The sequence below is a fragment of the Crotalus tigris genome, unplaced genomic scaffold, assembly GCF_016545835.1.
Source record: "Crotalus tigris isolate CLP2741 ecotype Arizona unplaced genomic scaffold, ASM1654583v1 scf7180000019068.10715455, whole genome shotgun sequence".
Lineage (NCBI taxonomy): Eukaryota > Metazoa > Chordata > Lepidosauria > Squamata > Viperidae > Crotalus > Crotalus tigris.
This window is the reverse complement of record NW_024097358.1, coordinates 3551671-3579588: the sequence shown is the minus strand read 5'-3', so window position 1 is coordinate 3579588 and position 27918 is coordinate 3551671. Positions and strand designations below refer to the sequence as shown.

The 27918-nt window shown below is 42.6% G+C and overlaps 1 protein-coding gene across 5 annotated transcripts in view; it reads right to left on the bottom strand.

Annotated features, from left to right (window-relative positions):
* The window catches only part of ARNT2 (aryl hydrocarbon receptor nuclear translocator 2), an 83447-nt gene extending 57471 nt beyond the window's left edge, over window positions 1-25976 (bottom strand). Inside the window, exons 1-3 of one of the 5 annotated variants that reach the window (XM_039359142.1) lie at window positions 25719-25976; window positions 13044-13155; window positions 10372-10419 (exon numbers count right to left, since the gene is read on the bottom strand). In XM_039359142.1, the coding sequence (XP_039215076.1) occupies window positions 10372-10419; window positions 13044-13155; window positions 25719-25749 (191 nt within the window). In that variant the 5' untranslated portion in view covers window positions 25750-25976. Of the gene's footprint in view, window positions 1-2241; window positions 2797-10371; window positions 10420-13043; window positions 13156-25362; window positions 25389-25472; window positions 25493-25512; window positions 25536-25718 lie in introns of those variants that run through there. The other 4 variants (XM_039359146.1, XM_039359145.1, XM_039359144.1 and 1 more) reach the window with 4 other exon arrangements.
* Between the last annotated feature and the right edge of the window lie 1942 nt (window positions 25977-27918).

Below are 27918 nucleotides of genomic sequence, written 5' to 3'. Positions count from 1 at the left end.
AGGGGTGACCCTAGGGCCGAGCATCCCAAAGGCTTGAAACGCAAGGACCAGGGGGGAGAGAAGAGCGCCACTGTTAGTGGCTCTCATTCAGATTTATAGGGCTGGGTAAGCTAGCAGACTAGATATGCTTAGCTGGGAATAGCAATAGCACTTCGACTTATATACCACTTCACAGTGCTTTACAGCCCTCTCTAAGTGAGTCAGCCTATTGCCCCTAACACTCTGGGTCCTCATTTTACTGACCCAGGAAGGATGGGCGGCTGAGTCAACCTTGAGCCGGTCAGAATCGAACTCCTGGCAGTGGGCAGAATCAACCTGCAATGCTGCATTCTAACCACTCCACCACCACAGCTCTTAATAGCAATAGCACTTAGATTTATATACTGCTTCACAGTGCTCTACAGCCCTCTCTAAGCAATTTATAGAGTCAATATATTTGCCCCCAACAATCTGGGTCCTCATTTTACCGACCTCAGAAGCATGGAAGGCCAAGTCAACCAGGATCGAACTGCTGGCAGTCGGCAGAGTTAGCCTGCAATACTGCTTTCTAACCACTGCGCCATTATGGCTCTTATTCAAGTAGTCCTCAACTTACAACCACAATTCAGCCCCAAATTTCTGTCGTTAAGTGAGACATTTGTTTAGTGGGTCTTGCCCCATTTTGCAAACTTTCTTGCCACAGTTGTTAAGTCAATCTCCGCAGTTGATAAGTTGGAAACCCAGTTGTTAAGTGAATCCGGCTTCTTCCCCATTGACTCTGTTTGTCAAAAGGCTGCAAAAGGGGATCACATGACCTTGGGACATGGCCACAATCATGCGTATGAACCAGTGGCCAAGCATCTGAATTTTGATCACATGATCATGGAGATGCTGCAAAGGTCGTGTGAAAAACGGTCGCAAGTCATTTTTTGCAGTGCCGTTGTAACTTTGAACAGTCACTAAATGATGGTTGTAACTTGAGGACTACCTGTACCCAGTTGCACCCAACAATTCTTGTTTCCCGATCTACACACGTAAGACTGCGCTGCAAATGAGTATCAGTCTACACCAGGGGTAGGCAACCTTGGCTCTTTTATGACTGTGGACTTCAACTCCCAGAATTCCTGAGCCAGCCATGCTGAGGGGAAAGGGAGAGGTTTCCAAGCTGAGTCATGCTGGCTCAGGAATTCTGGGAATTGAAGTCCACGAGTCATGAGGGGGCCACAGTTCCCCCATGCTGGCTGAGGAATTCTGGGAGTTGAAGTCCACGTGTCATGAAGGGGCCATAGTTCCCCCATGCTGGCTCAGGAATTCTGGGAGTTGAAGTCCACGTGTCATGAAGGGGCCATAGTTCCCCCATGGTGGCTCAGGAATTCTGAGAGTTGAAGTCTACGAGTCATGAAGGGGCCATAGTTCCCCCATGCTGGCTCAGGAATTCTGGGAGTTGAAGTCCATGAGTCATGAGGGGGCCATAGTTCCCCCATGCTGGCTCAGGAATTCTGGGAGTTGAAGTCCACCAGTCATGAGGGGGCCGTAGTTCCCTCATGCTGGCTGAGGAATTCTGGGAGTTGAAGTCCACAAGTCATGAAGGGGCCACAGTTCCCCCATGCTGGCTGAGGAATTCTGGGAGTTGAAGTCCACGTGTCATAAAAGAGCCAAGGTTGCCTACCCTTGATCTATACGGATGCTGGTTTATGGGTAGACAGAGCAGCCCAAGGGTATAGCCTGGAGAAACAAAAAAAAGTTGGGTGAAGTGGCTTTGCTCCTCAGGTTCTTCTTGAGAGCTAAACAAGGTAGGAAAAATTAAAGCAATGATAAAATAATAATAAAAAAGGATTGGTCATTTTTACATCCAGTCCAGTGGTGGGCCAATCCTTCCCCCACCCAATATTTATACTATCCTCATTAGTCTCACCCATTCCACTGCAAAAAAAACCGTGGACTTTCAACGTCAGCTTCCACTTTGGACGGTGGGTGTTCAATATTCATCAAGAGGAGCTCATGGGTGCTAAAAGAGGAGGGTCTTTCTCTGAAGGTATCAAGTCTACCAAATTTTCTGCTCCCCCAAATCCCTGCTAATTTCAGCCACCAATCCTGCCATTTGGGTGGGAAACAACAGTTTGCATTTCTTGTCTAGAGGCACTGATGTTCCCAGCCAAGGTCATCTCTTGGGTTCCCCCCCCCTTGCTTAGGAAATAAGGGCACATCACTCTGGTTTTAACAGGCACAAGAACACACATGGAACCCCCCTGTCCGCAAAACCTGAAATTGCAATGGAGGAAGCAGATCCACACTCCGATTTCGTTGCCTGGGCAGATCTTCCTCCTTCACTGAAAATGAAACAGGTAGGTCTTGGCAAGCCGGGGAGTTTCATGCATGGAATGAAATACATGGGAGACTTTGCATCAGCGCGATCAATTTGCATCTTGAGGAAGGCAAGCAATTAGGAGCAGCAAAATTCCAAAACTGGAAGGAAAGCTTGGAGAACAAGGAAAATGGAACCATTCCCCCAGTTTCTGAACAAAACTTAATAGAATATTTAGTCAGTTTCTCAGCAAACTCTTATGCGGTTTAGGAAGTACCATGTTACCATCCAACCAGAACAATAGTAACAATGGCTGTCTAGGCAACCCAGACTCTGCTCCACGAACAGAATTCTGCAATTTGCATAAACGGGTGTTTGAATTAATTCATTAACATTTCATTCCAGTATTACTTATATAAGAGCGAAGTGAAGATTACCCATTCTACCTTCGTACATACTATATATAAACTTCCAAGCATTTTTGCACAAGCAATAAATCTGGATACTTTTTACAAGGGGCGGGGGGTGGGGGGACTGGGGAAAATGCTTGGCAACTTCATTTCTATTGTTAGTTGCATATTCTGCATTTCTCCTGTAGCTTCACTGAACACAGCCCCCAGAATGTAGATTGCTTAAATATCTCTGTTTTCTCTCTCAACACAACCATCTTCTAAAACAGACAGAGGATTTGCATGCCTAAAGCCAACTCCCCATTTCCTCCACTGAAGCATGGAAGATAATTGGAAATAAGGAGGGAAGGGACAGGGAAATGTGATCTGGACATATTCAGAGTGGCCAGGGGCAGGAAGCGGGGTGATGTTCTGCACCCAAAAAATGTTGGCATGAGGCAACAGATTAGTATAGAAAATGATAACTTGTCTGTTTTCAGATAGACTTGCTCGCTTTTCAGCAAGGGTCTGGTGCCCCAATCAGTCATCCAAAAGTAACTGTCTTAAACTCCATGTTCTAAGCTGATTCTATTTTATTGAGATAGATCTATTCCCAGGAAGTTAGCTTGGAGCTAAGTTCCAGCCTGGAGCAAAGGCTGTGCATGGCTTTTAGGAAATAGCTCAGGCCAGTGGTGGCGAACCTATGGCACGTGTGCCAGAGGCGGCACTCAGAGCCCTCTCTGTTGGCACGTGTGTCACTGCCACCAGCAGCAGGTCCATCAGGCCGCCACTGCCGCCCGCAGCAGGAGCCCCGCCCAGCACAAAGGAGGCAAAGCAACCGACTAGCAAGCTCAAGTAGAGGTGATAAAGCAGAGGTCACCAAACATTGTCAATTGGTGGACTGGAAGAAAAGGGAGAGGGAAGCATTTTACATGCGTGTGTGCACACATGGGCCACAAGCACGCACACACTGCAAATAGAGTGGGGCTAATGCCTGCATGATACTAGCCTTGCTACATTCTTGCATGGTGCAGTGCCTTGTATCTGTACCCTACAGTGCGGCGGCGGCCATTTTTGCACGCAGCATGGTGGTCCATTTTTGCGCCCCTGGGTTTTGCATGCCAGAGGCAGCACTCAAGAGGCACCTCCCTGCCCCCCCGGGGGGCACCACAATGCTGATGCGGCCCTGGCACTTTGCGATAAATCAGTGGGTTTTGGATTGCAGTTTGGGCACGTGATCTCTAAAAGGTTCACCATCACTGGCTCAGGCTGTGTTGCCTCAGGTTCTATTCAGGACCACATCCAGAGGAGAAGAAGAAGAAAGATAGAGAACAATAAATGGAGACTAGAAAGAATATTTCTTGGAAACGGTAGAATGCAGTAGAAAGTAACCTCCCCCAAGGCAGATGTCTTGTAACAGCAGCTATGAGACGTTCCTAAAATTCAGAATTACTCACCAGCTCCCAAGACTGGGGATTCCTGACACAGAGTTTATGACTTATAAAACGTGTTCCATCTATGGAGGTATATGCGGATGAGAGAAAGTGATGGTGTCCTCTGACTGTGTGAATGCACATGAGAAACATCCATGCATTTTCCGTGGCCCATTTGCCACACATCACCACTTGCCTGCTCCCATTGTATCCAAATATTCAACAACACCTCAAGGGCAAGGAAGTCAGACCACAAAGCCATCCTGATACATCGCCTCTCTTGTCAACCATAGCACGGGCTTCTGAAAAACCACTGAGCTACTTCTAAGAAGAGCCAGGGAGGATGGTGTAGCCAAACCAGTAGACAAGAAGCTATGCTACAATATGTCTAATGAAGATTCTCAGTTATCCAGGTCATAGTTGTATCAAAAGTGGTTTTTGTCTTAAAAACGCCACTGGATTGATTTTTTTTGGGGGGGGACAAGATGTTTCGCTTCCCATTATAGAAGCTTCCAGGATAGGAAGCAAAACGTCTTGTGCAGCGGTCTTCAAACTTGGCCCTTTTATGACTTGTGGACTTCAACTCCCAGAATTCCTCAGCCAGAGTGCACACTGGCTGAGGAATTCTGGGAGTTGAAGTCCACAAGTCATACAAGGGCCATGTTTGAAGACCCCTGGTCTTGTGTTTCCTCAAAAGAATCCATCCAGTTGCCTTTTCAAAATAAAAACCACTTTTGATACTATGCTGCAATAATTTTAGCTCTCTTTCAAGTGAAGACTAATACCAAGCCCTCCCAAGACATTTTATGAAGTCTCCCCAAAACTTAAATCCATTGATCAATGAAGATCTCTATCATGTCTTTTTCCAATGTTTCTGCTTCAAGATACTAAGCAGGTAAGATCAAGCTTCTCTGTAGCAACTCCTGGTTGCACAGTTCCTTTCCCAAATGAGTCTGTGCAGCACCAACTACAACAGCTTTCTCCCAACTAACCAAACCTGTTCCTGTTCACTCAAACCTAATTAATTTACTGACAGGCCCTGTTTGTATTAAGTGGCTGGGGTCATGCATCACTGCCAATAAGATGATGGTTTAAGACAGGGGTAGGCAACCTTGGCTCTTTTATGACTTCAACTCCCAGAATTCCTGAGCCAGCATGGCTCTGCTCTGTAGTCTTTCCCAACCAATCAATTCATTTTCAATTGTTTTTTCTTTTTTACTGCAACAGACAGAGGACACTGCTGTACAGCAAGTCCACGTCCTTGTTCTTCCAAACTGGTTTGAGATGGTTCCTGCTATCTGCTTCTCTAAAAGAAAGGGAGATGACAACAACCTTCTGCAGCACATTAAGTTATGTCTCTTCTTTTGAAACTGTAGATCACTTTGAAAGTTGCTCTGCTGCAGAAAGATGATGACCACCGAGCTCCATCAGTCTTTTTGGGTTGCATTCACACAACATACTAAAGCTGGTCAACACCTATCAAATAGGTTCTGACAACAAGCAAGGTTCATTTTTTTCTGGCTTAGTGTTTTCTACCAACTCAAGTCAATTTGTTTGGGTTACAACTCAGCACAAACAAAGGTTAATTCAATCATCAAACTAAGTGGGCTGTGTGAATTCAACCTAGTATGTGTATATGGATGGGAAGGAGTATCTCCAATCCTGGGTTTGAATTGCATTTAATTTTCATCTGAATCAAGTCCAATAAATTAGTGGGATGTTCCATCTTTTCTATTCATTTCATAGTAATCCACTTCCAAGGGATGTACTTGCCTCTATAACAAGGACTCTTTGCTTTGATTTTACAACATCTTTCCAAGACTGTTCCTTCCGGATGGTATACCCCATGTCACTATTCTTTTCTGGATCAACCATTACTTTGACCACCCAAAGAGAAAAATAACTCCTTAGACTGAAATACAAAAGGCTGGATGGATTTAGTATTCTTTTTTTTATCTTAGGATTATCCCTTCCCTTTTTTTCCAACGCCTACCTTGCATATTTTTCCTTATCAACAGAGATTTGATCATCATACCTGCAAAGGAAAAAAAAAAGAAAACATAACCAAACACTCGTTAATAAGAAGGAAAAAAAACATAACTGAAAGTATGGGCAAACACCTTATAAATTCCCAGCCAGTTGGGATAGGCATCAAGGTAGCCTCCAAAGATTGTGGGCATCAACTTAAACAACATGATCGATAGCAAAAGTGTTGGCAAAGTAACATATAAACCATCTGGAGAGCATCAAGTTTCCTATATTTGCTTTAGGTGTCTCTGCAAGAGGTTCATCTTATTCTTTCCTGTCTGGCTTCACCCAGACTATTATTCAGACTTGAAAGCCAGAAGACAAAAACTGACGGACAACGCTCTTTGGATCAGCTATTTTTATTACAGATACTAAAAAAAAAAAGGCATCATTAGAGCAGAAAACTAGCAAATGCCAATTTTAAGTCTCATGGCATTGGTACAGCAATCCAGAGGGACAAACTCATTTCTCTGGGTACCCCAACAGACTGAAAGAGACAATTTCTCAGTGAGAATGACAGCTAAGTCACTATAACTGCCTAGTTATACTAATGGGCCTGTCTGTCTCAGGCTCTTCTGTCTGGCTTTGGGCCTTCTAGACCTCAAAAGCCCTCTCCAATATCACAGCATCAAGGACACCAAAAGCTCTCGCTCCCTATTTTAAACTAAGAACAGCTTCCTTCCATTTTAACTTGGAACACTCCAGCTCATTTAAACCAGAGATGTGTATTTTTTTTTTTTGTTTTTGTTTTTCAAGCCAACAGACAAACTTGGTTTTCAGTAGTATTCTAGGGACTGCATTCCAAAGATTGGGTAGGGCAAGGACAAAAAAAATAAATTAAAAAAAATGCAGTTTATTAAAATTAATGAACTACAAATGTATACCACCACTCTCTCCGCGGGTTCAATCGCTTCCCCCTTTTGACGAAGTCAAGATTACAATTCTCTTGTCTTTTCTTTTGCTCGCTTTAGGCAGCGGTGTTTGGCTGATCGCTGAATGGGAAATAAAATTTAAAAGAACAAAAGGCCGCTTTGGGCGGCAGCTGAAGAGACTCTAAAGCCAAGGTTTTGGACGGCCACGTACATCCCTGTGGCCGCAGATTGTGCACTCTAATTGAAATGGGTCATGAGCGAGTTAGAATTACAGAGCAGGGTGTGAACCCCTCAATGGAATGAACTTTAATTGGAGTTTTGCTGTCTCTGGAGGGCATGGGAAATGGTGGCGGGTTTAAAAGTTGCAGTGCTTTAAGCTTGCAGCGGCACCAGGAAAAGGAGAGGAAAGTCGAAAAGACAACAACAACAACATTTGTCTTGGCTCAAACATTAAGAGCTGTCTCTTCACCCAGACTTTGGGCGAGGGCAATTGGGACATTCCACTTCATTCCATCTGGTCTGTTGTGATTGCTATCTTGCATCTTCTCCTGATTTGTTTCATTTCTTTGATTGTTGTGAGCCAGCCAGAATTGTTGGGAGTGAGGTGGCACACAAGCTTCAACAACAGCAAACGAAGGTTCACCCGTTACATCTCAGCAGGTTGAGTAAAGGTATTCCTCAAACTATGATCCAGTTGGGACCAGGATTTCTGTTGCTAAGCAAGGCTGTTGCTAAGGGAGTTGCACCCAATTAGGTGAATCACTGCAGTCAAATGAGTCCTGTGGTCGTTAAGCAAATTCAGCTTCCCTCATTGACTTTGCTTGTGGGAAGTTGGCTAGGAAGATTGTAAAAGATAATTGCTGGAATTGGGGATGTCTAGTTTAATGAAGAGAAGGACCAGGGGGGACATGATAGCAGTGTTCCAATATCTCAGGGGTTTCCCCCAAAGAAGAGGGAGTCAAGCTATTCTCCAAAGTGCCTGAAGGCAGGACAAGAAGCAATGGATGGAAACTAACCAAAGAGAGAAGCAACCTAGAAACTTCCTGACAGTGAGAACAATTAACCAGTGGAACAGTTTCCCTTCAGAAGTTGTGGGTGCTCCATCACTGGAGGCTTTTAAGAGACTGGACAGAAATCGTATAGGGTTTCCTACCTGAGCAGGGGGTTGGACTAGAAGACCTCCAAGGTCCCTTCCAACTCTGTTATTCTATTCTGTTCTGCTTTGCTCTGCTCTATTCTATCTATTCTACTCTATTATTCCACTTCTGTTCTATTTTATTCTGTTCTGTTCTGCTCTATTCTACTCTATTATTTTACTTGTATTCTATTCTGTTCTGTTCTATTCTGCTCTATTCTACTCTATTATTCTACTTTTATTCTATTTTATTCTGCTTTATTCTATCTATTCTACTCTATTATTCTATTTCTATTCTATTTTATTCTGCTCTGCTCTGCTCTATTCTACTCTATTATTCTACTTTTATTCTATTTTATTCTATTTTATTCTGCTCTATTCTATCTATTCTACTCTATTATTCCACTTCTGTTCTATTCTATTCTGTTCTGTTCTATTCTACTCTATTATTCTACTTGTATTCTATTCTATTCTATTCTGTTTTGTTCTGTTCTTTTCTGCTCTATTCTATCTATTCTACTCTATTATTCTATTTCTATTCTATTTTATTCTGCTCTGCTCTATTCTACTCTACTATTCTACTTCTATTTTATTCTGCTTTATTCTATCTATTCTACTCTATTATTCTATTTCTATTCTATTTTATTCTGCTCTGCTCTGCTCTATTCTATCTATTCTACTCTACTGTTCTACTTCTGTTCTGTTCTGTTCCACTCTGCTCTGCTCTATTCTAATCAATGACCCCAGGACAGTGCAAACATCATAAATACATGCCAGATACCAAGTGCCCAAATTTTGATCACATGATCCTGGGGATGCTGCAATGGTCATAAGGGCAAGGACAGATCATAAGTCACTTTGTTCAGTGTCATTGTAATTTTCGATGGTCATAAATAAATGGTCATAACTTGAGAATTACTTGCATGCACTGTTTTAGTTAACCCTCTTTGTGCTGAAGTATAAAGAATCACAGAATGAATGAGTTAGAAGGGACTTCCAATCTAGGCCAATCTCTGTCTCACTGCAGGAAGTCCCTAAACCAATCCTGGCAAACAGCCTCGCGGACCCTCATTTAGTGGAGCAAACTGTCTGGGGAAACTTCCTCTTTCAAAAACGATTTTAAAAGCTGCATTTGGATTCCAGGAACGAGGAATGCAAAGCCTTGAGTTTGAAAACCCAGAGAAATTGTTTTCATCGCACCTACAATATGTCAGACGGATGGGAAGGAGCTCTGAGGAACGCAAGCGTATAAATGCTGCTTTGTCATTCCGTTGTTTTCAAGCCGAGCTCCTGGCCCAGATTGCACAAGGACAGAACAATAAAGCAGCAGTAAAAAAAAAAAAAGGTTAGGGATTTTGTCCCAGTGCAAGGCAGAAGGATGGAAGTCATTCTGATTCATTTCCAAGACGGGCACAATATACCGCAGGATTGCGATTTGCTCACCGATAGGAAAATTATTCTTGCGTTCAGTCCATTTCATCTGGATAGTTCTACCACTTTTGCAGCTGAGAGTACAAATTCTCTAAGAAGGAAACAGGGTTGCAGATAAATCCAGCTCAATAAAGGAGACGATTTGTAGCTCAGGGTTGAAATGAGGGGTCCATGGTGCTCACTGAACTTGGCTGTTTTCTTTGCAGACGTTTCATTACTCAAACTAGATAACATCATCAGTGCTCATCTACAGATAGCTAGACTGATGAATTACTTACTTTGGGTAATGAAACGTCTGCAAGGAAAAAAGCAAGCTCAGAAAGGACTAAGGCCCCTCAAGTCCAGCAAACTACCAGTAACTTCACAGAAATATTGTTGTGCATTGGTTCACACCAATACCCCAAACAGTTTGCTATTAGTGTTTTCTGAAATTCCCTGATGTCTCCTCTTCAAATCCTAATCAGTGCAATCGGCTGATCAGCTAAAGAAAATGCCTCTGGTTAATAAAGCAGCACATACATAAGTGTGTATATGTGGGTGTGTGCATGCACATATACATGTGCTCACACAGACCCACTCCAAAAATATTTAGTTTGTCAGAGTTGTAAGTGGTACACCTGCTTTTTTTTTTTACATTTTGTTCCGTGCTGTTTAATATTAAACACATACAAATTAATGCACATCTGCTGAGATCACATGGGTTTCCTTGTGGCAATAGCACTATTAAATGTGCAGAATGTGTCCCCTTCACCCATTTAAATTCCTCAATGGAGTCTTTTTTTAAAAAAACACAACTCACCTTGAAAATTTGCTGGGTCCTTCACCATCTTCATCGTCAAATTCCATTCTGAGGGAGAAAGAAAGAGTATTATTACAATTATATCTCCATACCTGGAAGAGTCTGCATGGGTTAAGGAAAGATGAGGTGAATTATGCATTATTTCTCACCGTGCCTCCCCTTTTGCCTTTCTCCACTCATTAGCGATGCTTACTTTAGTTTCAGTTCTTACTTTATGTTAAGAGTTTACGAACAGTCTTGTTCCTTCTCTTTTTGGAGCGAATCTAAAACAACCAAAATGGGGTGTTTGCAGTTCTCCAATATTCTGGATTCCAAATCCCATCAGGCTCAGCCTTCCTGGTCAACAGCAGGGATGAGGGAAGCTGGGTCCTGACTTCCATAAAGCCATTGTCTCACCTTCATGTCTCCTCTCCATGCTATGGATTCTTTTTCCTTAACGCTGCCCAAAAGTAGAATTGTAGGTCATCTTGAACTTCAATTGGTTTCCTTTCCACCCAGCTGACTATTTATAAGCAAGCCAGAAGTCAGGTGTTTTTGTCCTGGTGAAGTTATCTGTTAATTTGGCTATTCTTGCTTTGCGTGTGTTACAGCCAGATGGTCTTCAAAGCCTGCCCAATTTCTTCACCCATTTGTCACCTGGTCAAAAAAATTCCATTTCTTCGAGTTCCCGTCTTAACTTTCTTTGCAAGCAAAACTCCACCACCACCATCACTGCTGCCCTCATAATATTGCCCTATTTTTGGTCACTTTCTCTGAGTTCTGAAGTTTGACAAGAATGTTTGAGGCTTTACTCAAAAACAGGCGCTTTGCAAGGACCACCACTTATCTCGCTCCTGAGATTAACATCCCAAACCTACATTTAAGAGGTAAGAGAAAAGTCAGGATGTGCTATGTTCTCAATTAAATTTTAATTTTGGTTAAATTATGACCACCTTTTCTAATTCCATCATCATATATTTCTGAGCAACCGCCGCAGGGAGAATGACATTGAAATTAAGCTGTTCTTCCAGATCTTAATTTGTTGATGTTTTGATGGTCAGTGATTGGAGGAGAAACAGTGACCTCCAGTGGCCACTTGGCTAGCTAATCAAATGAATAGGACTCACTGTCCACTTACTAATATGGATCTGTGTCTTCCACAAAGGGTAGAAATACTTGAAAATGCATTCTCCCCCACCCTCCGCATTTTGTGAACATCTTGCTTGATTGAATGGTTTAGAGAGCTCAAAAGTGATCAACTGTTTTGCAAACATTCAAATGGCTTTTTAAAAAAAGATCTTACAGCAATATAGATTTTCAATTTTCCTCAAGCTGCTTATCTTTTTCCATCTGCATTGAACTCCTCTGTATAGCAGTATATAAATCTGAAACTCAACCAAGGTTAAGCTTTCTATCTTTTACAAATATATATCCCCCCCAACCATTTACCATGCACAATATTTCATTCAGATGGATACTTGGCTTGCTTGCAGTCCTTCAGAAAGACCGTTCCTTCCACCGTGACATTTCACCGCATGTTATTTATTTGACGCAAGTGAAAAAGGGGGGAAAAATCCATACATCAAGAAATATGACTGCATCTAACTTTAGCTTTCAGTCGAAAACACAAGGTGGAAACTATTAATTCAGGAGTAGAAAAACCTTTTTGTGCTTAGTGGCTGAAAATCGTTTTAGAGGGGATGAAAAAGCTTCACGGCACAGTCTTTTCTTTCCCAATGTTGTACCAGATTGATTCTGGCCATTGTCGGCATCCCTCTTCATAAATTATGATACCTTTCATTCATCTTCTTTGGGATCGTAATGTTTACGGCTTTACTTCATATTTTATTTTCAGACATTTCTGAATAGGTTGGTCTATTTCTAATGGAAATATACATACATACATATATATTCAAAATGTTGTGGCAGACAAAGAGTTAAAGGGAGACTAGTATAGCTATTTCAAGCTCTTTAGCTCTCATCAGCTAGTCATACCCTTCTGGGATTCGAACCTGGGCAGCTGGCATGTTAGGCAGCTGTATTAACATCTGCCTGCAAAAAATGCTCCTAGATTGGAGCAAAACGCAGAACGGAATGATTTATCCGGGTGCTTCATCCAAAATATATATATGTTGGATCCTAGACTGGAGTGCAACACAGAACAGACTGATTTATATTTGGTAGACCGGGTGTTCCACCCAACAGATAAAATATGTTGGATATATATATATATATACACACACACACCCCCTAGGATAACACATTCCATCACTGTCCTGGTATTTCCAACATTTATTGGTGCATGATTTATTCATCTCGCAATGCCCACCTCTTATTTTCCTTCCAAGTGTTAGAAAAATCCGTCAGGGAAGATGAATTCAAAGAGAAGAGCTGCGTACTCTTAAATCCTTTTCTTTCATTCATTCGCCATCCTAAATAAATGTTTTTGTGCAAAGCTTGCAGCCATTTAGCATGTATCTGTGTGCGCGTTTGTGTGTGTTTGCATGAGATGGAGGGAAGGAGGAGGAGAAAGGGAAGAAGATGCAGAAAAAGCAGAAGGAGGAGGAGGAGGAAGAAGAGGAAGGAGAATAGAAAGAAGAGGAAGGAGAGAGAGAGAGAGAGAGAGGACTCCCATCTTGAAAATAACTTGTCCGTCCATTCAACATTATTTTGAAAAAGTGATGCCTACTTACCCAGAACGCCTCTTTCCGCCTCTGGCAGGCACAGTTCCTGCCATTCTTACTTGACCAGTGGTCATGGGTGCCACCGGCAGTGTCACTGACCCTGGTATGTCCGATGCCATTTCTGTAACACAGAACATAAAGCATCAGCTGAAGTTGGTAGACAAAATGGAGTGAAGGTCGGGTGGCATATCTGAGATTTTGATAGATTGTGGTGAGCTCATTCACAAAATGGTTTCCATGGGAGACTTCTCTGTTTACAGAATGGCTGCTCAGGAAAGTATCTAGGAGACACATTGTCTACTCATGAAAAAAGGAGACCGGAATAGTCCAATTTCTGTTTTCAGGGGTAAAGCACTTTTTTAAAAAAATAAATAAATAAAAATTAGATGGAAAATAGCAAGTTGTTCCAGTGGATCTTTTTAAAGATAGATATCCTTCCCTTTAAATGTCAGTGCAATCTGAACTGTTATAAATACAATTACTCTAAACTTCAATGGTTGCTTGAGCGAAGATTGAGATTTGCTGGTGAAATACCAGGCCAATGGCTTTTCTTAACATTTTCTGTTTTGTATTGTGAGTTTTTAAAAATTTAAAGTTAGCTGTGCATTATCTTTTTGGAGCCAAGTAACCTCAAAAATCTAAGAAATAATTAAAGAAAATTCCAAGTATCAGAATGCTAGGCTACCTGTACATTTTGTCTACTACAATGTAGTAGTTATTACAAAGAATGTTTCAAAGAATTAACAAACAAGAACATTAAAGCACCATTTTAAAAAAATTACATTATTAATGACGTTATCGGCATTCCCTGAATTAGCAGTTCCCACCAAACATGTCTCCCCTCTGCATGAATGTCAAGAAGAAATCAAAATACTCAACATCTGTAAAGAAGCTTTTAAACAAAAACAGTTTTAAGCCATGCTAGATACAAGGGCCTTTACCTTAACCTCCACCATGCAGTTAAAAGAGCTTTACCATCAAATGCAAAAAGAAGGAAGAAAGGGGGGGGGAGAGACTGACAATCACAATGCCAGCTTAGAATTGGGCATCAAAAACTAAAACAAATCTTTCATAAAAACATACACTGCACAAAATAACGTTAACCGATTTCCTTTCATGTGGTAATACTGAGATGAACAACAACAAAAGTCTGAGATTCTGAAAGACAGATTTGCGCAGGTATAATTTAAAAAGAATTGGATTAATACATTATGACAAAGGTCCAGCTCAACCCCATCCACATTAATGCTCAACACTCTTCAATACGCTCTCCTCTCAGCTTGATCTATTCTCTCCCACCTGTCCAGAAGTGGTCCAACCAATATGTCTTTTTTTCCCCCCTCCTTGGGACTGCACCTTCTTTCAAATGGAATTCATAAGAAATGTCAAGAACCTCCGGGAAGAAGCATCGCTAGATTGGTATTCTGCTCAGAATTGTCATCGCAAGATCCGTTTATCTCAACAGCAGCCCGTGATTCAGCAGGGAACAAACATCTTGCATACTGATCGATTTATTTACAGGGGGGAAAAAACATCATCTTCTACATTAAATATTTGAGGTCTGCAAGGAAGGCAGAAATTGGGACGGAAGAAGCTTTTTGATGCATGCTAGGGTGATATACACAAATTCAGGGGTAGGCAACCTTGGCTCTTTTACGACTCGTGGACTTCAACTCCCAGAATTCCTGAGCCAGCCATGCTGAGGGGAAAGGGAGAGGTTTCCAAGCTGAGCCATGCTGGCTGAGGAATTCTGGGAGTTGAAGTCCATGAGTCATAAAAGAGCCAAGGTTGCCTACCCCTGCACAAGTTGATCAACTCATTGCCCAGGGCAAGGGGCCTATGACTCGGGTGAGGTGACCATCTGAAGGCAGGTAACTGAGCTACATGAGATAAGAGCTTTCTGTTACCATCTCCAACTTTCTCCAGCCTGGTGCCTTTCATTCGGTGGGATTTCAGAGCTGCCCATGTTACCTTGATGGTATGCAACTGAAGAGCTGAAGTCCAACACAACTGAAGGGCACCAGGTAAGTAAAACGGCATGCTTCAGTCACTGACCATATGATTCACTCCACAAGCAGAATAACAGAGTTGGAAGGGACCTTGGAAGTCCAACCCCCTGCTCACTAGGAAACCCTCTACCATTTCAGACAAATGGTTGTCCAATCTCTTCTTAAAAACTTCCAGTATTAGAGCATCCACAATTTCTGGAGGCAAGGCGTTCCACAGGTTAATTGTTTCACTGTCAGGAAATTTCTCCTTGGTTGCAGGTTGCTTCTCTCCTTGATTAATTTCCATCCGTTGCTTCTTGTCCTGCCTTTGGATGCTTTGAAGAATAGGTTGTTCCCCCCCCCCCTTCTTCATGGCAGCCCTTCAGATATTGGAACACAACTATCACATCACTCCTAGACATAGCAAATTCCTGCAACCATTCTTCATATGTTTAACCTCCGGTCCTCTCATCCAACCGCCTGCTCAAGGCAGGAAACCTATACCATCCGGGTCAAATGATTGTCCAGTCTATTTTTCAAAATCTCCATTGATGGATCAGCCACATCCAGGAAGAAAGGTATTCCACTGATTAATGGTTCTGACAGGAAATTTCTCCTTAGTTCTAGGCTGGCTCTTGAATGATCTACCCATTACTTCTTGTCTTGCCCTCAGCTGTGTTGGAGAATAAGTCAACCCCCTCTTCTCTGTGACAGCCCTTCAAGTATTGGAAGACAGTTACCATGTCCTTGAGTCACAAAAACTGGCCATCCCCAGCTCTGCTGTCTTTGGAGCATGAGTGTAAGGCACGGGTGTCAAACTCGATTGCGTCACGTGATGTATTGTGATGTATAGCGGCATTCTTTTGCCTTTGTGGAGCTGAGGTGGCCGTGGCCTGCGCATGACGCATCCAGCCCACGGGCCACCAGTTTGACACCCCTGGTCTAAGGGATGCTTTGTGGGGGTCCGAAAAAGACAGAGCACAGCCAGTTAATGAAAACAAACAAAAAAAAAACCACTCAGGTTGCTTCTAGGGAGCTGCTGTCTTTGTTCTTTATTACTCCAGGCAGAATTTGTCATAAAAGTTCCTATTACAACTGCCATCTAAGTCATGACAGCTTGTCAGATCAGTAACAGGAACATTAAATTGGCCAATTAAATCTGTATGGTGTGGTGCACGACAAAGAAGAAGTAAAAGGACAAGGTTTTCTTTGTGATCCAAAATGCAACCTATCTGAACCTTTGTGTGAAGCTACCTTGACACCGTGTCAGCTCCCTGCTCTTTGGGGTACAAAATCATACCAACCGCCAGCCTCTCCCACTAACAGCAACCTGATGGCTTTTATTGGAAATACTAGAACTTGGAATTTCCCATACGCAAAGTTCTCCATGCCATTCACTTAGAGTTACACTGCCCTGTCTTCTAATCTCCTGGAAAATATTCTGCTTTTTGCTCACAAGAGATTCTTTTCACTCTAAAAGGGAACATCTGCACATTAAAAAAAAAAATCCAACAGGCAAGCTGAATGCTTACCTATAGACCTCTCCATTCCTCCCCAACCGCTGGTTTCTCATGCTGAATCAAAGGGCTGCAACTAACCAGCCTTTTCACATGTAAAATAAGAGCAAAGCATAAACTTCAGGATGACTGACAGATCTGGCAGCTGTATTCTTCTGACTCCTACTCAGCTAAAGAACCCAGGATAATGGCATCTCAAAGAGCTCAGCCGTTGTCAAATAAGCAATTTCACAAGAGAGTTGTGTATAAATGTCCTATACCTCACATCTAGAAAGAGGAGGAGGCCGAAAGAGTCCAAAATATGTAGAGAACATGGTCTCACTGTTGATTTGTTTCCTGAATTTCCCAGCAAAACTTGATTCTGTGTGATTCAGCTCTAAGCGATTCTTCTTCATCCTGATCTATAACCAGTGGGCTCTTAGATAAGATTACTTTATTAAGATTATTTATTATTTTATTAGTCAACCCAACTAGGTAGACAAGACTTAAGGATCATATAGTTCACTTAAACACTAATAAGCTTGTTTGGTTTTGACTTTGGTTCTTTTGGGTGGAGGGGGAGTTAATAGATAGTTTGAAGCCAGATTGCCTAACACAACTCATTATAGTGCAATCCAGTTGCGTACAGTGCAAAAATGAATGGGTTGTATGACTCCAATCCCTTAGTCAGTGTTTGAGGCAAGAGGCTAATCAACATTGAGATTGTGTTCTGTTTCATTTTTTGTAATCTTTCTTTCTCATTCTTCTCTTCCTTGACATGAGGTGTAGGGCATCGTCTAACTTTCTATCTTATTCTCATTTAATTTAGGAGCACAGATACATATTGATCGATGTAGTTTGATTGTGGTATATACCACACTTTTTCTTATCTTTCTCACTGGAACATCACGTTCTACACACGTCAACCACACAAGATACCACAAAGAGACTAAGAGTTATAAAACTATAATAGTAACAATAACAGACAAGAGGCCACAAGGATCTGACTGACGTATAAAGAAATGTTGGCCCTTCCTGAAAAGACAATGCACCAAATGTTTGTAACAACTCTCAGGGTGTTAAGCAGGGGGCTGGACTAGAAGACCTCCAAGGTCCCTTCCAGCTCTATTATCTCCCATTTCACCATCTGTGTCATTTTCCATCATTTATGCAGGTAATTATGCAGTTGACATAATGGATGTCAATTATATTACACAATAGCCATTCTGTGCCATAATGGGACACAAAAGCCATAAGAACCTTGATTATGTAATTATAATGACTGGCATTGATGCAAATTATATAAATTACATCAACAATCCAGATTGTTGAGGGGGGATTAAGTTTATACTACGTTTTGTCCATTGAAACTAAGGCAATTGCAAGGCTGTCTGGAAAATGGAAGTTCTGTATTGTTTTCAGTTCAAAACATTTTAAGGGTCAACCAGCCCTTTGTTTAAGAGACAAGGCTTCTCCCATTTTGCACCACACCCACAAAGTTCAACCAGGCAGAACTAGACTCATCCTGCTGTGCTGAAGCCCATAAAAATGTAGTTGGGATCAGCACCTCAAAATGACTCTGAAAAATACATTTAACCAAACTGTGTAAAAAGTCTTGAAGTTCCTTCCCAAGTTCCATCTCTATCTCCAGCTCAGTGCCTGCATAATTTTATGTGAAGCCAGTTCTGCTGAGTATTGATATTTCTGGAATCGATAAACTCATAACTGGGATGGAAAAAATGCCAAGCAGTGAGTAAATGGTCAAATGCGAGCAGCAAATTTTAAAAAAAAACAGCCTAGAAGATTTAATTAAGAGCATTTAAGGGAAGCAGGCAGTTAAGTAGTTTACCAACTCAGGCCTTAAGGAAGAACTATGATCCCCAATAAATCTTTCCAAGTACCTACTAATACTTGAATTTTTCCTTTCTCTACAGGTTTAATGTGCCAGGTTCCTGTGAATTTTGCACATCCATATTGTCAGGTCTCATATTTTGCAAAGCCTTGCAGATTCGCCCATGAACCAAATTCTTTCATTATTTATAATATTATCGGCATATATAAGGATTGCTCTGCTGGACCAATCCAGTCTCCATCTGGTTGAGCATTCTGCTGTTGACAATTGGACACTTTGGGTGGCGGGAGGTTTGTTTTTCTGTTTTTTGTTTTAAATGATTGCAAGGGAGGCATACATTTAATGGACTGTTTCAGATCCAAAGCTTTGGGCAGGTCACATTTAAAACCGAAGAGGCACTCTGGAGCAATGGAATGCAATGGAGGGGAGGGGAGGAGAAGGGGAGGGTGGGGAAGGGAGAGGAGAGGAGAGAGGAGGGGAGAGGAGAGGAGAGGAGATGATCTGGATGGGATGGGGAGAGGAGAGGGGTGCAACACAATGAGGTGCAACACAATGATGTCAATAGCAACTTCTTCTCTGTTGTGCTTCTCCCCCCCCCCCCAGTACCCAATACAATTCCCCACTTCTGGCCCAAGCAAGAAAAGAGAAACAAGGCAACAAGAAATGACATCAAAACAACTGTACACAACCTTGTTTGGGCTTCTGGAGATTGCACGCTATAGCCCAGATCTTTTGCTAATGGCCAAACAAAATGGTGCAGTGATTTAGCATCATTAAAAACCAAGTTGGCAAGTGCAGTTAGCGTTTGGGCATTCGTTTCTCTTCTCCTCGGTGAGAAAAAGGCCCTGAATCATTCTCTCCGCTGAGCTGGGATCACTTGAAATGTGTCTCACAATCCCAGCATTCAGTAAAGTTTAAACAATGGTCACAGAGAAGCCAGATGAGAGCTGAATGTCATTCTGCAGCGGCTTTAAAAATATCTCACAAGTGGGTCCCCTGACTGTGATAGAGGAGCAATAACGGGCTGGCTAGACACAGGAGATCGGAGAAAATAAAAGATCAAAGAGAGGAAAGATAAAGCAAAGACAAAGAGAAATAAAAGTTTAGGAAGAAGAAGAAGAAGAAGAAGAAGAAGAAGAAGAAGAAGAAGAAGAAGAAGAAGAAGAAGAAGAAGAAGAAGAAGAGGAGGAGGAGGAGGAGGAGGAGGAGGAGGAGGAGGAGGAGGAGGAGGAGGAGGAGGAGGAGGAGGAGGAGGAGGAAGAAGTAGTAGTAGTAGTAGTAGTAGTAGTAGTAGTAGTAGTAGTAATAGTAGTAGTGGTGGTGAAAGGGAACAAACACAAGAGGATTCCAAAAATGGAAGAATGGAAAACTAGCACTGGTCACTTTCTTATTCCGGAAAAATCTCATTAGTGGCCACAGTTTAAATTAAGAAGGTCCTTCAGGACCAACGCAACAGAATGTGCTGTCTGAAACTGCTTTGGTTCAAGATGCACACACCAGGAGCCTCAGAATGACACGCCACTCAACTCTCCAGTTTTGGGGGGTGACTTTAAAATTGCCACCAAATTATTATTTCTAATTTATCAACCCTTGGATAGCCCTGTCAACTTTCAGTGGTCAATATCGGCCACTCTGGGGAAACCTTACGTGAAACTGTGGTGAAGATCAACCGAGCGCTGGCTGTTTTCTATTGCCTACTCCTGCTCTGATCTGCAGTGCCAATCTCAGCCTGACTCAAGCTGATCGATTCAAATGAAAGCATTTACTCATGTTGTATGGTTGCAGCATTATTATTATTATCCTTATCTTCTTTACTACCCCTTTTATGGATATGATGATGATGATGATGATGGCTCTGTTGCTTTGCATGTACTCTGAGAGCTTCTGCACTGGAGACAAATTCCTTGTGTGGGCAAATAAAGTGTCCTCTCCTCTCCTCTCCCTTCCCCACCCCACCCCACCCCATCCCTTCCTCTCCTCTCCTCTCCCCACCCACCCCTCCACTCCCTTCCCCATCCCCTCTCCTCTCCCCATCCACACCACTTCCTCTCCTCTCTCCTCTCCTCTCCCCTCACCCCATACCTTCTCCTCTCCTCTCCTCTCCCCACCCCACCCACACTAACTACTCTCCTCTCTCCTCTTCTCCCCTCCCCACTCCCTCTCCTCTCCCCACCTCTCTCCTCTCCTCTCCCCATCCCATCCCATCCCATCCCTTTCCTCTCTTCACCCAGATCACCTCCTCTCCTCTCCCCACCCACCCCACCTCCTCTCCTTTCCCTTCCCCACACTCCCCTTCTCCTTTCATCCCCTCCATTCCATTCCATTGCTCCAGAGTGCCTCTTCGGTTTTAAATGTGACCTGCCCAAAGCTTTGGATCTGAAACAGTCCATTAAATGTATGCCTCCCTTGCAATCATTTAAAACAAAAAACAGAAAAATAAACCTCCCCACCACCCCCTCGTGTATCTTCCTCTGTAAATCAAAAATGTCAAGAGACACCCTAACCATTCATCGCAAGTTATGGTTCTGGTGACAGTTTTAAAATTAAAAGCTATATCACTGCTTGACTTGGAAGCAACCTACGCACACGCTCCCTTAGAGCCAGAACTGGATTGAGAGTTCATGGATAGAATGGATAAAGCTTCCAGAAAGAAAATGTCTTAATCCATAGCTCCTCTTTTCTGGCTTATGCTTAGGAAATGCTTGACAAAAACATTAGGGTGTGATGTGATGGCCCGTGGGAGCATCTCCTTTGAACATCAAGGATGCTGTAGAGATTTCTGTCGTTAATTAGTGGAAGGGAAGATGGAAAGTAAGAAGACTCCATTGTCTTCTTCCTTTTTTTCAGAACATAGCCATGCTATCTTCAGCCAGAACCATAGGATTATTCAGCAGATCTCCTTACTTTACTAAGATAACAAACTTTTGAGTTTATGGGGCCATTGGTGCCCTCTGAGCTTGGTGGTTTTCTTGCAGATCTTTCATTATCAAACTAGGTAACATCATCAGCACTGATGATGAATGAAACATGTGCAAGACGTTTCATGATGTATGAAACATGATGAACGAAACATCTGCAAGCTCAGAGAGTACCAAGGACACCACAGTTCAACCCTGAGCTTCAAATATCCTGGTTGTTTTTTTTGGTTTTTTTTTTGAGCCCTTCAAGACAAATCAACAGAGAAGTAAGGAAAAGAAACTTTTCATTGTGACCCACCACACCTTATCCATTCACTCAGGGGGCTTCAGATCTGCTCTTCCAGATATTCCATGAAGGTCCATCTGTTAAATGGGAATAGAATAGAATAGAATAGAATAGAATAGAATAGAATAGAATAGAATAGAATAGAATAGAATAGAATAGAATATGGAATGGAATGGAATGGAATGGAATGGAATGGAATAGAATAGAATAGGGAATAGAATAGAATAGAATAGAATAGAATAGAATAGAATAGAATAGAATAGAATAGAATAGAATAGAATAGAATAGAATAGAATAGAATATGGAATGGAGAATAGAATAGAATAGAATAGAATAGAATAGGGAATAGAATAGAATAGGGAATAGAATAGAATAGAATAGAATAGAATAGAATAGAATAGAATAGAATAGAATAGAATAGAATAGGAGCTGGAGGGGACCTTGGAGGTCTTCTAGTCCAGCCCCCTGCTCAAGCAGGAGAACCTACACCATCTCAGACAGGTGACTGTCTAGCCTCTTCTTAAAAATCTCCAATGACGGAGCGCCCACAATTTCTGGAGGCAAGCTGTTCCACTGGTTAATTGTTCTCAGCATCCTTAGTTTCATCCAATTGTATGGGGCTTGACAGCGTATTTCCAGGAATGCATGGGAACACTCTCAAATTCTAACCAGAAATAGGTGAAGGGCAAGAAGAACAAACTCTTTGGGGAGGATTGCTTCAAAACACTCCTAGGCCTTCTCCGGAAGATGGACAATGCCTCTGCTGGGACTTCAGCCAAAGAAAAGGAATGATCCATCCTCGGATCAAAGTGTGTTTCCTGCTAGCAAACAGCCAAGCAGAATCTCAATATTTATTTCTTTTGACAGAGACCCTGCTTCCTGCTCTCCCTTTCCAAGAGCTTTCTATGCAGGATTGTTCTACTTCTCCTTAAAAGCAAAGCAATGTAGTTGGCTGAGTATCTTCAGTTAAAGCTCAGCCTGCTTTCCACCTTGAGCCACTGATACATGAAGACCTTGTTCATTTCATCAATGTTTATTTGCCGGTAGCCATGCCTAGCCCTGGAATAGATTTGGATCAACAAAGTGCTGCTTTTGAGCACCTGTAACTTATAACAGGAAGGCCTGGAGGAACGTTGTCCACGGCGTCGCGATGGGTCGGACACGACTTTGCAACTAACAACTGAGTATCTTCAGTTAAAGCTCAGCCTGCTTTCCACCTTGAGCCACTGATACATGAAGACCTTGTTCATTTCATCAATGTTTATTTGCCGGTAGCCATGCCTAGCCCTGGAATAGATTTGGATCAACAAAGTGCTGCTTTTGAGCACCTGTAACCTATAACAGGAAGGCCTGCAGGAACGTTGTCCACGGCGTCGCGATGGGTCGGACACGACTTTGCAACTAACAACAACAACAACAAAAGTAGCACAAATAGTTAGCTGCCCTGAAGAAAGATAAAGTATGAAATCAGGATGATCGTGTCTAGCCACCGTTGGAAATGTCCTTGTTCAGCAAACGCAGAGTTTAAGTTTGCTCATGCTGGACATGTTTAAGTGCAAAGGTTTATATACAATCAACACATTAAAAAAATCAGCAATTCATGACTGTCAAGCACAAGCCCAGAGTGACACCGTGAAATCCAATCAAGTCCAATGCTTTATTTGCTTGCACCAAATGGACAGAATCTCACCAGCTAAAGCTTATAATCTTCTAACCTCATAGATACATCCTGGGAGATTCCAGGGTGTGCTACCCTGAGCCTTTTCCTCTCCCCTCCATCCAGTTCAGGACTGTGCAGTCTTTTGTTTTGGACCCCTCTTTGAGGTCTGCTGCCTGCCCCACCCCCAGAAGCCACAGTGCCCTTGCTGACCTTCCCAGTCCTTCTCCAGCTGCACAGTCCATCCCCATGACTCTGTACCCTTTGGGCTAAGCAATGGGCAGGTTCACATACCGTTTGGGTATGTCTAGTCTAGTGAAAAGGAGGACTAGGGGAGACACAATAGCACTGTTCCAATATTTGAGGGGGCTGCCACGAAGAAGAGGCAGTCAAGCTATTCTCCAAAGCACCTGAGGGCAGGACAAGAAACAACAGATGGAAATTAACCAAGGACAGAAGCAACCTAGAACTAAGGAGAAATTTCCCAACAGTGAGAGCGATCAACCAGTGGAACAGCCTGCCTCCAGAAGCGGTGAATGCTCCATCACTGGAAGTTTTCAAAAAGAGACTGGACAACTATTTGTCTAAAATATTATAGCGTCTCCTACTCCTCTATCCAAGAGGCTGGATAGAAGACTTCCAAGATCCCTTCTGATTCTATTATTCTATGTTCTATATGCAGAGACTGACCCCTTTACATTGTGCTAAACAGCAGTTGTATTTAATAGCAGTTCATTAAAGAAACGGCAAAATACCGGTAGGTTGTTTACACAGTATGCAGCTAAGCCGTAGATGCTGTGATTTTAATGCAAAGTGATATTTTGTGATATACTACAGACTAGCACTATTCCCAACTTCATTGAAAACACAATCCTCATCATATAAGGATTTTAAAAAGAGAGCTTTTCAAGCCTCTTTATAAAGCAGGTTGTGATAACAATATAATTAACTTGAAGTAACCTTTACCTGGGATTAACTGAATTGATCCAATGTTCTACATCTATGAAACAGAACAAACAATAAAACCAACATGGGATGGTTTTCTGCCATCTAATGAACAAAAACTTAAGTTTCTAAATTACAAACTAGCCAAATTCTTTTAAACCCAACTTATTAAGCACAAGAATTTAATGAAGAGGTTCTTCACATTTCTGTGCCGTTGAGTGTCTGGTGAAATCTCAGGCAAATGTATTTAAATAAAATAAAACAGTGAAAATAAAGTTGTCATTTTTTTTCTCATCCAAGTTCTTCCAAATCTGAAATCCCAAGTTAAGAACCACGAACTAACAGTTTAAAGCTGCACTCAGCAATCTGGCATCTTTGAGATGTTTTAAATTGCAAGTTCTCTAGTTCCTTGTCATTTGGGGATGCTTCATAGAGCTGACTGGGCACTATTCCAAATATCTGATCAATTTAAAGTTAAGTCCTAGTAGAATTAACTTTGGTTCCCTAAGAGACAAGAGAAAGCTGTGACTTTTTTTTCCATTAAAAGACAGTGGAAAGTTTTGGGGAACACTCCAAAATGCAATCCCCAAAGGCCAGTTTTCCCAAGGCTTACCAATGTTGAAATGCCATGTCTAACTATTTACAAGCATCCCTAAAGCTGCAAGAAGACCACTACCGGCTACTCACAAATATTTTTATACATAATGCCAACCTTGCATTGGATAAATTTGGTGCTTCCTATAACATTGGGGGTATCCCTAATGCTTCCCTCTTGAGCCACTGCAAGGGTTAACATCTATGCCCAGATTTTTTTTTTAAAAAAGCCAACATCCTGTCTTGCTGATCTGCTTGGATCAAAAACAAAACAAAAAACAAAAAACCAGAATTGTTTTTCATCCTAAGAGGAAATCCTCAAACTCAGACTTGGCCTCTCACATAGCCTCAGAAACGCTAACCATCTCCAGAACAAGGGTCAACCTCATGCAAAGCGAAGTCAATCGCAAAGGCAAAGGGGAGCCAAGCCATCTTTTGGGGAACAGGTGGCTTGCTCTGACCCCCCATCTCTGCGCGCCATAGAGGTGCTCCTTCGGGGTGGAATATAGGAATCCGGGGGGCTCCCTCTGGCCACGCTCCTACTGACCCACCAGCCTCCCGATTGCATCAGGGCGCCTTGCGCGAGACCAACCCGTGGGGTTAGCTGATCGCGACGCGCTGCCTCCGCTGAGCACCCGAGGTCCAGTAACCCCGGGGACGCGCGTCGTGTAATAGATAAGAAGCCACGGAATCTACCGAGACCTGCTTATTCCCGACGGAGCTTGGAAAGCCTGGACCTCACCATGGACCTCACCCCAGAGGGGGCGAGCGCTTGCTGACGGGTCCAGAGAGATTTTCCCAAAGGCAGCCCGCTTGGGGCGGGAATGTGTGTGTGTGTGGGGGGGAGGAATGGGGAGGGAGAATGTGGGTAAGGCGTCCCGGCCGCTTCCACCGGACCTTTCCAGTTTGCAAGACGCTGCGCACTTGCAACCAGCTGCAGCTACTCACCGGGTGGATTAACAGCCGCCGGTGTTGCCATCTTGTCTCGGGAAGAATTAAGAGGAATGCAAGCTGGGCGGGGGGGCGACGGGGAGGCAGTGATGCTCCAGGCAACCCGGGAAGACGGAGACCGGGCCCACGAAGCCCGCGGGGAAATGCCTTCCCACCTGCGTCAACACACAAAGGGAGGCGTCGGCGCAGGGGCGCCCGGCACGCCGCGCTCTAAGCTCTTAACGCGCAGCGGCTCAAGATGTCTGATCTGATTAATTCCCCCCCCCCTTTTTTTTTCTTCTCCTTTCCAATTTCGCTTCTGCTCATGCTCAGCATCCCCCCCCCCCAGCGAAGTGAGCATGTGCCAAAGGGCTGCACATGGGCAGTGGGCGAGTGAAGCCGGCTGCCCTCACTTTGCCCTGACTGGTGGACCGCGCTCTCCATCTCTTGGAGTGCCGCGGACCGAGGCCCAGGTAACGGGAGGAGCGCGCCACGGAGGAGAGAAGCGGAATCCCAAATAGGTCTCTCTTTCTTTTTCTCTCTCTGACCACTCAGGGATTCCCTTCAGCTTGTGTGGTGGTGTGTACGCGGGGAAAGCGAATCTCCAATGCATTTAATAATAATAATAAAAAAAAGCAATGATGTCAAACTTAGTGCAGAGCCCATCCTTACCCTTTAAATGATTAAATAAGAGTGAGAAAGTCTTGTAGATGCACTACGCTTTCTGCTACTATCTATCTGCTTCTTTAAACAACAAACACCCCATAAAACCAGCTACTCAATGGTCAACAGTAGCTACAAAGTATCAGGGCAAGCTTTAAAAAGAAGTCTGTTTGCAATACACAGCATTTCCTTTGTTTCTCTACAAATTGAATCAATTGCTAGGCAAAATCACAGCCACAAAGCTCTTTTCTAAGGGAGGTGGAGATTTTCCGCAGCTCAGTCTAGATAACCTTGAACTATCATCCACATAAAAACATTATAACCTGATTATTTCCTGCTGATAATGCAGCCGGCACAGTCTACATGATACTGACTGATCTAAGAATTTTGCGGTTGATAAATACTATAAATCCAGTACTGGAGACGGATAGTCTCATCATCAAGTCCTCAAGATCCTCACCTGTCACCTTAAAGTTGTTGTATCTCTCCTGACTCTAGAAGAGATAGTTTCCATCCCTTGGGAGAATCTTGTTTCATGCTGATGCAACACACAAACACAACCCCTGGAACTACCATTATTATTGGGGAGTGTTTCTTAACCAATACTTGACCAACTGAAGTGGCACCACTGAGGCCACTTGCAGAGAAAGAAGGAAAGAGGGAGAAAGAGATGAGACAGCAAAGCAGTTTTTCCCCCATTCAAGAATGATGGGGAGCCAAGTGCGTCTCTTAGAATCCAGACCTGGAACATAATTAACTCTCCTTTATTATTTCAGTAGGTTTTTCAGTTCAGCCAGAGGAGAAGTCCTGCTTATTCCATAGCTAAGCCTACTGCTTCACCTGGATGGTGATTTGTGGTTACCTTAGGTCATTATTGCCAATTAAAGTCGCATTGCAATTTAGATGTTAAGAAGAAAAGGCAGGTTAGAGCACATTGTGGCACAAGAGAATAGAATAGAATAGAATAAGAATTGGAAAAGAATGGAATGGAATGGAATGGAATAGAATAGAATAGAATAGAATAGAATAGAATAGAATAGAATAGAATAGAAAATAGAATAGAAAATAGAATAGAATAGAATAGAATAGAATAATAGAGTAGAGTAGAGTAGAACAAAGTAGAGTAGAGTAGAATAGAATAGAATAGAATAGAATAGAATAGAATAGAATAGAATAGAAGATTAAGCAATAGGATATAGAATAGAATAGAATAGAATAGAATAGAATAGAATAGAATAGAATAGAATAGAATAGAATAGAATAGAATAGAATAGAATAGAATATGGAACGGGGAATAGAATAGAATAGAATAGAATAGAATAGAATAGAATAGAATAGAATAGAATAGAATAAGTTGACCCCACTTCTTCTTTGTGGCAGGCCCTCAAATATTGGAATACTGCTATCCTGTCACTCCTAGTCCTTCTTTTCTCTAGACTAGCCCAAATCCTGCCTTAAATAATAGTTTAAACCTTAAACAGTTTGATGGGATAATTGCCCTTCAGAGATCAAGTAGAAGCTGACTTGCAGTCCAAGGTCTCCTGGTGTCAATCTA